Source organism: Protopterus annectens, chromosome 2.part0 (assembly GCF_019279795.1).
Source record: "Protopterus annectens isolate FY-2018-M chromosome 2.part0, PAN1.0, whole genome shotgun sequence".
Classification (NCBI taxonomy): domain Eukaryota; kingdom Metazoa; phylum Chordata; order Ceratodontiformes; family Protopteridae; genus Protopterus; species Protopterus annectens.
In genome coordinates, this window is record NC_056728.1 from 120,462,813 (window position 1) to 120,477,189 (window position 14,377).

Genomic DNA, 14,377 nt, shown 5'->3' on the forward strand with positions numbered 1-14,377 from the left:
GGAAGGGAAGGAAAAGCTATTTCCAAACAGACAATCTCCAAATGGATAGGAAACTGCATACGATACTGTTACTCCTTCCATGGAAAACCAATTCCACAGAACATAAGACCTCATTCTACAAGGGCAACAGCCACTACCACAGCCTTCTTACGAGGAGTGGCAACCAAAGACATTATTGAGGCGGCTACTTGGACCTCCGTGCATACATTTGCCAAGCATTATAATTTGCCTCTATATTCCAGATCCCGAGCAGGGTTTGCCACTGCTGTACTGCAAGGGATCCTAAACACACCATAATCTACTTTAATCCTCCTCCCCTAGTTGGCTATGGTATTCTACCCACTTGTTATGACTGCAGATGCATCCATGAAGGACATAGTACAGTTTTGTACCTACCATAAATGTAGATGTCCGAACTGGATAGCATCTGCAGTCAGGATTACCCTCCCTCCTTCCCTCTGTGGTACTCCTAGGGTGTTTACCCTCCTAATAGCTAGCTGTTGGGGAGTCTTTTATGGTGTATTTGTTTGTATATATGTACATATATGCTTATTGTTGTGTTTACCTCTATCTATTTGGAAACATTGGCATCTATCCAAATTTTTAGCCTGCAAGAGGGCTACTGGCATCTGGGGCAAGAAACACTGAGGAAAATGGCGTCGGCTGATGCTTTTATACCCGAAGACCAACGGAGATGACGTCGGGTGGAGTGCGACATCAGCCGAAGCCGGACCCGGACTTTGGAATCCGGCCGACTGCAGGGCTGCCTGACGACAGGACAACCCACTTGAGGGCTGCCTGACGACAGGACAACCCACTTGTTATGACTGCAGATGCTATCCAGTTCGGACATCTACATTTATGGTAGGTACAAAACTGTACTTTCCGGGACGTCAGTCTTCTGTGATTGTTGGCTTTCTTGTCTCTGGATTTTAAAAGTCGGCCTTCTGGTATTTCGGTCTTCTGAAGTAGACACTATCAGTTACAGGAGTCCATACCAGTGGTGACAGATGTTTAAAAGTAGTAATTATATATGGATTTGTGTGTGTCCATGTGTGTGCGCGTGCACATGCTGATGCTTGAGCAATGGTAAATAACTGACTTGTGACTGCAAAGGTAAGCTTATTCCATATCCCATAATTTTGGAAAGTTTTGTAAAATATACCTGTCACTTTTTTCAGTTATTTATCTTTATTGTCTGATTCCATGATCTGCTGAAACCTAGAACCCTAGTGGTATAATGCACTCTCTCATTTACTTTCAGAGAGAAGTACATCAGACATTTATTGCCTGTAGTGATCACCTCTGAGAATGTATCTAAAAATGTGTCATAACACTGGGATGCAAACTGGTTCACTTATCTCCCTGGATTGAGCGATATGTCCTTTATAATTAGATGAACTATAATATATACTTTTCTGACTGTGGTTAGTAATCACTGTCCATTTTAAAATGGTTGCCTTCTGCTGTCTATAGTTTTTTATGATGGCAGTATTTTCAGTGATTTGACCATTTATTTTGTAATTATTTTACCAAGTCTCATGATTTATTAATTTTACAGGTGAAACTATATGTCCTACTGTAGCTATTTATTTTATTCTTTTTAGACCATCTTGGAGAATAACTTTGATAACTTTTGTTGAAGACCTTTTTTTCACAGTTTGCTGTCATCATAGCTTTTATTTATCCAGAATCCATCTCTCACTTATATATCAGAGAAGACTAGTCCAAAATGAAATTACCTCAATACAGATCCCTGTGGGACACATACCATTGGTAACCATCAACCATGACTTGTTGGGTTTTGAAGATTAACCAGTGTTTTACACACTAAATTACATATGGGTTGGCATTTTTTTTTCAGCTGTTCCTTTATGTGGTTAGTGTTCCAAGCCTTAAACCCCATATAACCAACATGTTCTGTTAGTCTGTCATCAGGTGCTACTTGTTACCTCCTCGAGCAGTGTCATGTGATAAAGAAATCAAGATCTTCCTTTAACAGACCATTTATAATTTTAGAAAAGCCCTATTGGTGCTGGTCTCCATGATTTGCATAGATTACTGAATGGGTTGATGGGTCTAAAATTGTACTGTTTTGGGTATGACCCACTATTTTGTGAAATGGTAGTGCTACAACATGTTACCTTAGATCAGGAATATATCTACATAACAAAATTTTAATGCAATTGGCAGCAGTTTATGGCTCCATATCAGATGTTTGAAAGCATAATTGCATATGTCAAATTTGCAAAAAGTACAAATTTAAAAGAGAATTTTCACATGGGACTTTGTCCCCATACCCCCACAGGGCTGGGCTGATTCAAAGACATAGGTAGCACCATGGCCCTACCTGTGAAACAGCTCGGTGGTCATCATATACAGGTAACTGGGTAATAACATACAGACTTCTACCATTGTGGAAATGTCACTGAATGAAAATGTTGATGAGAGTAAGCAATGGTTCAGAAATGTATAAAAGTAGTGCAACAAGTTGTTGTGAACACTGAATTTGTACACTGCCATCTTTTGGTGATCAGAGAGAGAAGAAAGACTATGCTAAGATGGTAGAAGTAACTTCTATTTAAGCTAGACCACATATTTTTGAGACTTTTTTTCACAGCCAGTGTCCACAGAGGTGTCTGTCTTTGCCTTCCATGTTGTAGACAGATCCATCTGTGCCAAACATACCATTAATTCTATGACAAGGACATAGTGGAATGCTATTGTGTGTCAAGTATTGTAACAAGCATCTGAGATTGCAGAGAAATGCAGATCTTTTTAGATTCTCTGGTGGAATTATCCGAACATAACAGGGTATTTTAGAGTACCAAGGAATGTAGTTTTACACTTCAGACTAATCTTGAATATCCATATGCGCTAAGTTTTAACAACAACATGAAGAAGGAAGAAAAATAAATTTGTTAGAACAGAGTTGTTATGGAACCTTCTGCTAAAACCTACTAAAAATGTCAGCAAGTTGCTTAGCTTCAAACACCAGGTAGTTAGTTGGGTTGGGATTATGGCATATAATCCTGACTGCAAATTAATACAAGTTCCTTGATACAAAGTAAACATACAGTGGAATGAAGCACAATGTCCTTCTTCATACACAAAAAACTCAGTATAGTCTCATATATAAAAAACGAGCAGCATTTATTATGGTTAGCGCTTTCACCACCGGGCAGGTGGCTTCTCCAGACCATATAACCATAGCCAGCCTTAGGCATAGGCCCATTAGGTGGCCGCCTAGTTTAGCAGGAGTGCTTTTCCACTATTTATTTGGTGTAGGTAGACCAGGGTGGGGGCACTGGGTGGTGTGGTGGGGGGCGCCATGGAGACCTTTTTTCTAGGTCATCAGTTGACCTAAGGCCACTCCTGCATATAACAAACAGAGAATAAAAACAAACACATTTTATATATACTCACATAATCACCATGTGCACATATTCATCTAATCAATTCAAAAGAACAACTCCCTTTATAACGTCACATTACATATGCACGTTGTACGTTTACATGGCAAACCATTTAAAAAAATAGCTTAAAAACAATCTAACTACAGAATATTCACAAATACTGAATATAATTAGCTAAACCCTATCTAAAATATTGTGAGCTGCAAACTGTATTACATTTGGCTCATCATTGGTGAATGATTCACATAGCAATTTAAGAACATATCAAAAATAATGACATCTTCATTCACAACACACTCTCCTTGTACAACCACCATTATATTAGTTATATGTTATGGTCAGCATAACACTATCTGTTCCACATATCTAAAGCATGACTACATCAATGGCCACCATATAATGTTTAAAAATCATTTGCATATCGCAAAATATCACAAAACCCTTTTACATACAAGTATTCAATGCATTACACTTATAACTCTTCAGAGTGTGACACAACAGATGTAAAAACACACATTCGATGGATCGGCTCCTCTAAAATGTGGGCCGTATACCATTCCATATAATATTTAAACAATAAAAGCATAAGAGAATCTATCATCATAATTGTATAAAAACAGACACTTAACTGTGTTCACTGATTAATTGCATATTGCGACATGATAAAAAACATATTGCACATAGAAATTCTTTTGCAGTAGGGACTGGTCCCTTCAAAGTAATAATATATCAGCAGCTCATACTTAATATATATATATATATATATATATATATATATATATATATATATATATTTGCAGTAGGGACTGGTCCCTTCAAAGTAATAATATATCAGCAGCTCATACTTATATATATATATATATATATATATATATATATATCTGGCTGAGGCACAAGTAACCAGCCAACTCATAAATTGATAGGGCATATTGAGCCAAAAAGCTAGTACATTCCATAGTGGATCATACAACTGATCGAGAGTACTCTGCATCAAAGCTCCGTAAAAATACAACAGCTGACCGGACATGTATAGCATTAACAAATCTCACTTTTACGGACTAAAAACACAGATGTGCTGAGGACAACTAAAACAAGCCCCAAGAAATAACACTAGGAAACTGTGTGAGACTATAAGAACTAAAACAGCACATATGCACTGTTACTTGTGCCTCAGGCAGGTATATATAAAGTATGCGCTGCTGATATGTTATTACTTTGAAGGGACCATTCCCTACCGCATAAGAATTTCTATGTGCAATATGTTTTTTTATCATGTCGCAATATGCAATTAATCAGTGAACACAGTTAAGTGTCTGTTTTTATACAATTATGATGATAGATTCTGTTATGCTTTTATTGCTTAAATATTATATGGAATGGTATACGGCCCACATTTTAGAGGAGCCGATCCATCAAATGTGTGTTTTTACATCTGTTGTGTCACACTCTGAAGAGGTATAAGCATATTGCATTGAATACTTATATGTAACAGGGTTTTGTGATATTTTGCGATATGCAAATGATTTTTAAACATTATATGGTGGCCATTGATGTAGTCATGCTTTAGATATGTGGAATAGATAGTGTTATGCTGACCATAACATATAACTAATATAATGTTGGTTGTACCAAGGAGAGTGTGTTGTGAACGAAGATGTCATTATTTGTGATATGTTCTTACTATTGCTATGTGAATCATTCACCAATGATGAGCCAAATGTAATATAGTTTGCAGCTCACAGTATTTTAGATAGGGTTTAGCTAATTATATTCAGTATTTGTGAATATTCTGTAGTTAAATTGTTTTTAAGCTATTACTTTAAATGGTTTGCCATGTAAACGTACGACGTGCATATATAATGTGACGTTGTAAAAGCAGTTGTTTTTTGAATTGATTAGATGAATTTGTGCACATGATGATTATGTGAGTATATATAAAATGTGTTTGTTTTTATTCTCTGTTTGTTATCTGGTCTGAAGAAGCCAACTGTCCGGTGGTGAAAACGCTAACCGTAATAAATGCTGCTCGTTTTTTATATACGAGACTATATTGAGTTTTTTGTGTATGACGAAGGACACCATGCTTCGTTCCACTGTATGTTTACTTTGTTTCTGGGTAGTATTACTGTTTGTTGGCAGTGGTTCATTTATCCCCATTGGAGAATCTATTTTGCTGTGTTTACTAAGTTCCTTGATAGTTTCAGTCGAAGATTTTAGTTTATTTTTAAACACCTTTATTAAGTTATAAATTAAAACATAGACAAACGTATATTAACAGGAAATAAAGTAAACCATTATATCATGTCCGATTACATACATCATTCACGACTTATTTCTTTCTTGAAAACAAACATTCAAACTTTACATAACTTGCTCAATTTCTGCCTTTTAAACCTTACTTCTCCCCCTCCTGAACATTATTCTGCATGTATTGTTCGCACAATTTCCATTTATTTCTGCATAATTTGCTGATTCCCTTTTCTAAAGACTCCTCTTCCATTTTTTTTATGATATACAGTACTTAAATTACAGTTGTATTAGACTTTGATTTCCATTTTATATTGACTACTTTTTTGGCAGCCAACAGAATTAAACTTAATGAGACCTTACTGTCTCTAGGCATCTCAGACCCTGTGTCCCAGCTGATAAAAAATAATTTCCTTATTTGCAGCTCTTTGCTCACCCAATGTTGATGACAGAGTATTCTGTAGGGAATTTTCAAAATCTGCCAACTAATTACACTCCCAAAATAAATGTTCCCAGTTACCTCTTTCTTCCCATCATACCTCCAGTATTTTCTATCTACCTGAGGAAAAAATCTTTCAGTGGGATATAAAAACAGCTATGCAAATACTTCCAAGCAAAAATTCTAAAGCTTCTGGACTTTGTTGCATACTTCAGAGCCACACACACACACACATATATATATATATATATATATATATATATATATATATATATATATATATATATATATATATGTATATATATATATATATGTGTGTGTGTGTGTGTGTGTGTGTACAGTGGATATAAAAAGTGTACACACCCCTGTTAAAATGCCAGGTTTTTGTGATATAAAAATGAGACCACAATAAATCATTTCAAAACTTTTCCCACCTTTAATGTGACCTATAATCTGTACAATTCAGTTGAAAAGCAAACAAATCTGTTAGAGGACAAAATATAAAAAATAAAACATGTACAATATGCTGGTTGCATAGGTGTCCACACCCTTAAAGTAATACTTCAACATTCAGTCTTCTTGGGTACACACCTGCCATCAATTAAAGAGACTTGAATTTGTTTGGTTGATTGTTGTATAAAATGGAAGTGTGATTTTACCTTTGTACTTTCTGATGAAGGGTTATACCCAAAAGCGCTCATAGTGCACTTTTATTTCATGTTCTCTTTTAATAAATTACGTTTCTGCAACGTGGCCTGGTGGTTTCTGCCTTGATTGTATTCTTGTTTCCTACTGGGACGTGTTTGGCAGAACCTTTGGTGGAAGATACCCATCTGTTTTTTTCTTTGAAATTATTTTTTTTCTTGGGAAATCACAAAGCCCCCAATTGAACTTGTTTACATGTTTTTTTTAAACTCTTGTCTTGGAAGACATTCCTTGTAGCTATTTGCTCCACTAGAAGAGAGCTGGAATTTGCAGGTTCTACAGTGTTCAGAAACTTGCATGGTGTTTCTCATGGATATGGTACCTGGTATAACCCTTCTTTTATTTACTTATTTCCATGCAGGATAGTGGAACTGAAAGCCAAGAGTCCCTGTTGCAGTCAGACATCTATTACTGATTCTCCTCACTCTACTTCAGTATCGTCTGCTTCCTCGATCATTCTACTTGCTGTCCTAGATTATCAGCACCCCCAAAACTGATGTGGTAGATAATTGGATTTGTGTGCCTGAAAGGTGAAGAGCAGAGGTGTAGCTATCTATTCTGGTACCCACTGCTTTCCCCTGATCAAGCACCACCCCTCCACTGTAGTTGAGGAGCAAAAAAAAAACACTAGATCTAAAGTCCTGAGACAAGACTTAAATGGGGAAAAAAACAACAAGGATAATGAACTATTATAGAAGAGTTGTATTAAGTAACAAGCACGTGAATCATCCATGTAATCAAAGTTTAGATACCTTCCCAGTTTATATTTATTTGTTCAATTCTCTGTCTCTCTCTCCCAACTGTTTATGTTGTCTGTCATGGTACTGTGTTGTTATCCTACTTTTCGTTTGTAAAATGAACAGTTATTAACATTTTTTGAAACCATATGTAGACAGTTGTACAGAGAGCAGTGATGCTACAACACTGCATTATCTTGACAGACTATGGGATTCTTCTTACTGGATAGTTTTATTTATTCATTTATGTTTATTTACTGGGAAAGTCCAACTGCATCATGCAAGACCCCTTTTTGGCCGAGGCCAGGTTCATACTAGGTTATCTGCGCTGAGGCAATTATAAGCCTAGCCCGATTCTGTATGGCTTACGCCACCCCTTGATTTGAGTATACTGTGCCCTTTTTAAGGTTTAGTTTACTGTGCCTCTGTCTAATAGTGACACGGGAGTAATCCCTGGGACAAACCTACGATACCCCATCCACCTATCGAGATACTTCTTGAAGAGATTCAGTGAGGTGCTCTGCCTCACATGAACTGGTATTCTATTCCAGAACGAAGGGAGCCTCTGGGTTATGAACCTGTCCCTCTAGCAAGTTCTATTTATTTCTGTGCTGAGGTTCAAGTCCCTCGAGCGTGTGGCTCTAAGGGATTTAGATTTAGTGAGGTGGAGCATGTCCATTAATTCTGGATTTGACATAGCTTTGTATGTCAGGCATAGATCGCCTCGAAGTAGGCGGTATGCAACTGAGTAGAGCTGGAGTTTTGTTAACCGAGCAGCATATGGCATCTGTTTGAGACCCTTGATCCTCTTGGTGAGATACTTTTGGGGTCTTTCTAATTGCTGCAGGTGTCGGGTAAGGTACATCCCAAAGGGCATTGTATTCTATAATGGGCCTGATGAGGGATGAATAAAGGGGCACGATTACCTCTCTTGATCTAGATGTGAAACCCTTCGTGATGAGGTGGGCTATGTAGAAGGTCTTTCTAACCACTTTGGCAATGTGGTTTTCAAAGGAGAGATTGCTATCAACTTGGGTCCCCAGGTCCCTAATAACTTTCTCTGTACTTAATGGGTTTCACCTATGTGGTAATTTGTGGGCACATTGTTTTTGCCAAAGGGTATGACTATACATTTTTTGGCATTTAGCTTTAAACCATGGCGCTGGCACCAGTTATCTGTCTCTGTGAGACCTTTTGAAGGAAGTTTGTGTCAGCTGGAGAGTTGATTATGGCCCAGTTTGCAGTCGTCTGCGAACTTGGTGAGCCATAGTCCTCCCACATTTGCATGTACCTCGGAAAAGTATATACCGAACAAGAGTGGCCCCAGGACAGAACCCTGTGGGACGCCACTTGTGACCGGTTTTGAGTCTGACATGGCTCCAGCAACTCTCACTCTGTGGGTTCTGTCTTTGAGCCAGTTTGCGACCCATCTTGTGACATAGGGGTTTATATTTAAGCTGGATAGCTTATCTATGATGCCCCAGTGGGGTATTGTGTCAAATGCCTTTGCAAGGTCCAGATAGGCTGTGTGGACTACCTTCCCTTCATCTATGGCTTTGGTGACTGTTTCGAAGAAGTCAACCAGGTTCAAAAGGCAGGATCTGCCCTTGACAAAGCCGAACTGGGTAGGATCTAGTGTCTGTAGGTCCCCAATGTCTTTGTTTATGAGCTCCATGATGATCCTCTCCATAGCCTTGCAGACTAAGCTAGTCAGGCTTATGGGGCGATAGTTTCCAGGGTCCGTAGAGGCTCCACCGTTGTGGAGTGGGACCACTGTTGCTGTACGCCATTTTGTGGGCACATATCCTGTAGTGAGGCTGAGATTTTATAGCTGTTTTATTTGAGGGATTAGTTCCTCCTGCAGTTCATGTACGCCGCAACCTGGGACGCCATCTGGTCCCATGCAAGCAGTGTTTCTTGCTTTGGAGGGGGCAGCCTTCACCTGAGCATCAGAGATGTTTCGGAGGCAGCCCTCTGCTGGGATAGATACTTGCTCTTTTGGGGGGGGGGGGTGGAGAAGTTTGCACTGAACCTGTCTGCCAGGATATTGGGGATGTCTGTGGGTTCAGTGTATTTTTTGTCGTTTAGAATCAACTCAGAACAAGTCTGGGAGTTGCATCCCAGGTTTCTAACATAACGGAAAAAAGCCTTATGATTGTCTTTGGTGTCCTGTGCAATTTTTCTCTCGAAGCTGGCCTTGGAGGATTTTATGAGGGATCGTAATTTTTTCTAGCAATATATAACTGTTAATACAATTATAAAATTAATTAATACACCAGCTTTGTTAAATAAGTAAATAAAACAATGACCAGTGATTGAGCAGAAATGCACAGTGATAAGACTGTTAACATAGTTGAGTATCAGGAGGTTGTTAAAAGGTCAGGTGAGGTAGGAGAGCATGTATTATAAGAAGAACGGTAGATAGAAATAAGTTAGGCAGGGAATAGAAAAAGATGTTAGAGAATGAGATGGGTTAGAGTAGAGGGAACCCTAGTAGTTATGAAGGACGGAGTGATTAGAGAGAGTTAGTGCGAGAGGAATAGAAAATGTAGAAGAGGAAAGACGTATTAAGGTATAGTTAGGTGTACATTATAGAAATATTAAATGGGTGCAGTTATAGGTAGAAAAAGAAGGTGATGATGAGGGAATAAGTAGTGACATAAGTAATTGAAAAAAGCAAACAAGTGTATGTAAGAGAGTACATTATGGAGGAAGGAGTTAACCTAGAGAAGAGGAACATGAGCATATGTTGAAGAAGCATGAGTTCAGAACCATGTTGGTATGAAATTGTCTTCCAAGAGAAATGCCCTATTGATTGACTAATTGTAGCTGGGGTTGAATAACAGAGACTGACTTGTTACAGCATGCTGCTTTGAGTGGGCCAGGGGTGAGCATCCGTATGTGTTCTGTCATGCTTTGAAATGTTATTGAACCAATTGCTCAAAAAACTTTGGCTTTAAAGTCTGAGATGGGTTCCACATTGAGGGGTTGGCTTTGGATTTCTAATTGACAGCAGCTAACACCACTTACTACTTTGGAATGCTACTGTTTTTTGGGAAGCATCTCAGACATGGTTGCTGTCCATAGAATTACACAAACACTGTTAAAACTGAAAAGACAAGTATGATTAGGGCATTGTCTATTTGGTTTAACTGATTCAGCTATATACTCCTGAATATGTTAATATCAGAAGCATGTCTCTCAACTGTGTACCCATTATGAGGAACAGTTCTCATTTTGAGTCTTACAGGTTCCATATTCCATACAATTCCACATTGAAAGGGTCTGTTGCATACTCGTATCCATGGGAAATAATATGGAATCATGTTAATTCATCAACACAGCTTTATATAAGCATGAATAAAGAGTTTAAGCCATGTTTCCTACTTAAAGTTTAAACACGTGTTCAAAACATTTTTCATTATATATATATTATGAGAGTTAGTGTTCCATATTTTGGCAAAAGAAGGTTTAGAGCTACCATCAGCAGCAAACCGTAATCTTATTCTTGTTTCAGAAATTAGTAGGGTGTAAGTTACATGGTTTAATTAAACCAGTAAGTACCATTATATTTATGTGGTCTCATAGTACAACATTCTGCATAAAAGTTTGCATGATACAGGGTAAGGTAGGTAACTGTTCATAAAGCATGCCATTAGTAAACTATAAAAATAAGATTAATAGTTCATAAAGCAATATAGAGCACCAAAAGTTCACATTGTTATATTCAACAGAATTCAGTTATATATCACAGAGATGTGGTAGCAGTCTTTGAATCGTGCAATGTGTGAGATATTATTTCACATTATATAATTTCACATTATATAAATTTAAAATGGGTGGCGAAAGCCATACATACTCTGGCTAGGCTTATAAATGCCCTAGGGCAGATAGCCTAGTATGAACCTATGAACCTATAAACCTGTATGTGAATATATAAATAGTGTCTGTAATATGAGGTGCAAATTATGAAGAGTGTGTTAACTGTCTGAAAATGAAAAGAACAGAATTTGGTATACTTCAAGGGGGTGTGGATAAGAGAGAAATATGTGCAAGGGCGTCCGTGAAACTGTTGGGAGCAGTAGTTACAGCATGGTGCTCTCTTACATTAGAACTCCTACAGCAGATAGCATGGATATTAGTCATTGAAAGAAGCAGTACCAAGGGACATGTGATTACCTTTAGGCAGCAGGATAGGCAAGAGATGACAGGGAAGAAGGAAAAGCACATAGATGAAGGGAACAAAGGCACATGGACTGTACAGAAATTTGGAATTGTTTTACTAGAGAGGTAATAATGATAGACGAAAGACTTTTTAGACTATGATGGTTACATCGATATGAATAAACAGATCTTTGAATTACTGTTGAAAAGGTAATGTGCAAGTTATTCAATGCATTTACCAACTCGTTAAGCACATTTAATTGAATTGGAAGAATTTAAGCATTCTCTGTTTCCGAGACCTGTTAGTATTTTGCATTTATGTATACAATGAAAACAAAACTAAAAAAATTGCTTTTTTTTTTCATTTGACAGATTGAGACTGCATTTAAATCTTGGGATTCATTATCAGAAGAAGAAAAATTAAAACAGTTGTCCTTATTACATGTACGATATTTTACTCCCCGAGAGATTGCTAATATCCATGGATTTCCTGTAGAATTTAGTAAGTATTCAGAAGTGTAAAATTAAGTTTAGATTGAACTTTGATGTGCAATAATAAAAAAGACTTAAGTACAACTTTAGTTGAAAAGTCTGCAATTGTGTGTTGATGTGCAGTTGAAAGGTTTTTTGGAATAAATCTCTTGGTTTTGTGAAATCATTGTTTGCATAAGTAGGAAAGTAACTGAAAAGTTGTTTAAACCAAGGTACTTAACTTCTTTCTTGCTTGCATTATGACAGGCTGGATGAGGTACTTCACTATGCATATGTGTGCTTCATCAAATCTCTGAACCTGCTCATTCAGTTGTAGTGTAGTGTAGTGTCTAACTATAAGTTTTGTGGTGTCCTGTTATTGTTTTAGGAAAACTGATATCTTTCACTGATCTTGCTACTAAAGTTGATTTCTGCATAGCATTTTGTATCCGTTTTTGTATTTTTTTCATTTGTTTTGTGCATCCTACATTCTGGTTGAAGCCTGTTGCATTCAGCTGTATTCATGCTCAAAGAACACTTTGGTTTGAGTGCAGTTACTGCTGGACTGAGATGTAAGGGGATCACAGCAAGATGTGCTTCTCTTTGGAAGAGAAAGCTGAGGGGATCAACTACAAAGAGAAGGAGTACAGTTTGATAGAGTGGTATACACATGCTGAATGTTGCTCAAAGGGAACCAGTGGACTAGTGGTAACTGTAACAGTGTGTGTAGTGTCCCTCAGACTCCGAATTCAGTGAGAAGGGATGTGTAGCAAGTGAGGCTTGGGAGCAGAGTGATAAGTGGCAGTGAATACATTTGATAAAGCTTAAGGGACAAGAATAGGGAAGCTAATGGAAACAACCCATTTGGCAATAGGAAGTGAAGTCAGTAATTCCATGTACCCTAAGAGAGTTGAAAGAAAGAAAGACGAAAGAACTAAAGATGTGAAGTTACATCAGTAACTTAGTAACTCCTGATGGGGAGGGTTCCTGCTTGATCAATTGAAAAAAACTATGTTGGTCCAATAAAATATATTACATAATGTCTATACTCTAATATCTGTGTTTTTTGTTAGTGGACCATCATGGCATTTCTTATTTTTTTCTTGGTTCCTTTGCTAATTTTCTCCAGCAGATTCCAACCCCCTCTAGTGTAGTTTCTATACCCATACTTGCAGTCATCCCTGTTTGAAATCTTCTTTCTCCATTCATGTATGGGCTTTTTTGCTACTTTGTGTATATGATAATCTGTATATTTGTTTTTTTTTTTATTCTCCTTAAGGACCTGCATCCAAAAGACTACTTTGTCCTTATTTCTATCCTCCCCACCTCGTTTTATCGTAATCCTTTTCCACTTTGATTTACAGCCTTCTGCTTGTGCTTTAACTACATAACTCTGAACTGTTCCGTCAACTCTGGTAATCCTAAAGCAACTTGCTTTGTGGGGAGAATCAACTGGATCCACTTTGATTTATAAACCTTCTGTTTATGCTATAACTGCATAACTCTGAATTGTTCCTTCAGATTTGATAATCCTAAATCAACTTTTCTTTGATTTTCTGCCCTCCACGCTGCTGCTGCTGTGTGTTCCTGGCTGTGATCTAATACTTTTCACTTTGACCTCAAATCGACCCTGTGTTTTTGCCTGGGTTGCATTCCCTCTATATTCTCCACTAAGGTGCTCTTTGCACATTAACCTAGGACTCGCTCAGGACACTGGTTCCTCCCATCAACGGCTACCTCAAGATTGAAAGAAACTTTGACCTCAAATCGACCCTGTGTTTTTGCCTGGGTTGCATTCCCTCTATATTCTCCACTAAGGTGCTCTTTGCACATTAACCTAGGACTTGCTCAGGACACTGGTTCCTCCCATCAACGGCTACCTCAAGATTGAAAGAAACTTTGACCTCAAATCGACCCTGTGTTTTTGCCTGGGTTGCATTCCCTCTATATTCTCCACTAAGGTGCTCTTTGCACATTAACCTAGGACTCGCTCAGGACACTGGTTCCTCCCATCAACGGCTACCTCAAGATTGAAAGAAAGTATGTCCAGCTAGTCATTCAGCATTACGTTTTAACCTACTGTAACTGTTAAGCCATTAGACTGCCACTACCTAAGCAGCCAGCAGCTACCCTTTCCCCTTATTCCTCCATTACCACCACACATACTTCTTGGATAGCTAGCTAGATTATCCTTTCTC

The 14,377-nt window shown here is 37.9% G+C and overlaps 1 protein-coding gene across 2 annotated transcripts in view; it reads left to right on the top strand.

Annotated features, from left to right (window-relative positions):
* Positions 1–14,377, top strand: part of TRDMT1 (tRNA aspartic acid methyltransferase 1) — a 694,418-nt gene that overhangs the window by 588,916 nt on the left and 91,125 nt on the right. The window contains exon 9 of one of the 2 annotated variants that reach the window (XM_044060609.1): positions 12,081–12,210. In XM_044060609.1, the coding sequence (XP_043916544.1) occupies positions 12,081–12,210 (130 nt within the window). Of the gene's footprint in view, positions 1–12,080; positions 12,211–14,377 lie in introns of those variants that run through there. The other variant, XM_044060610.1, reaches the window with a different exon arrangement.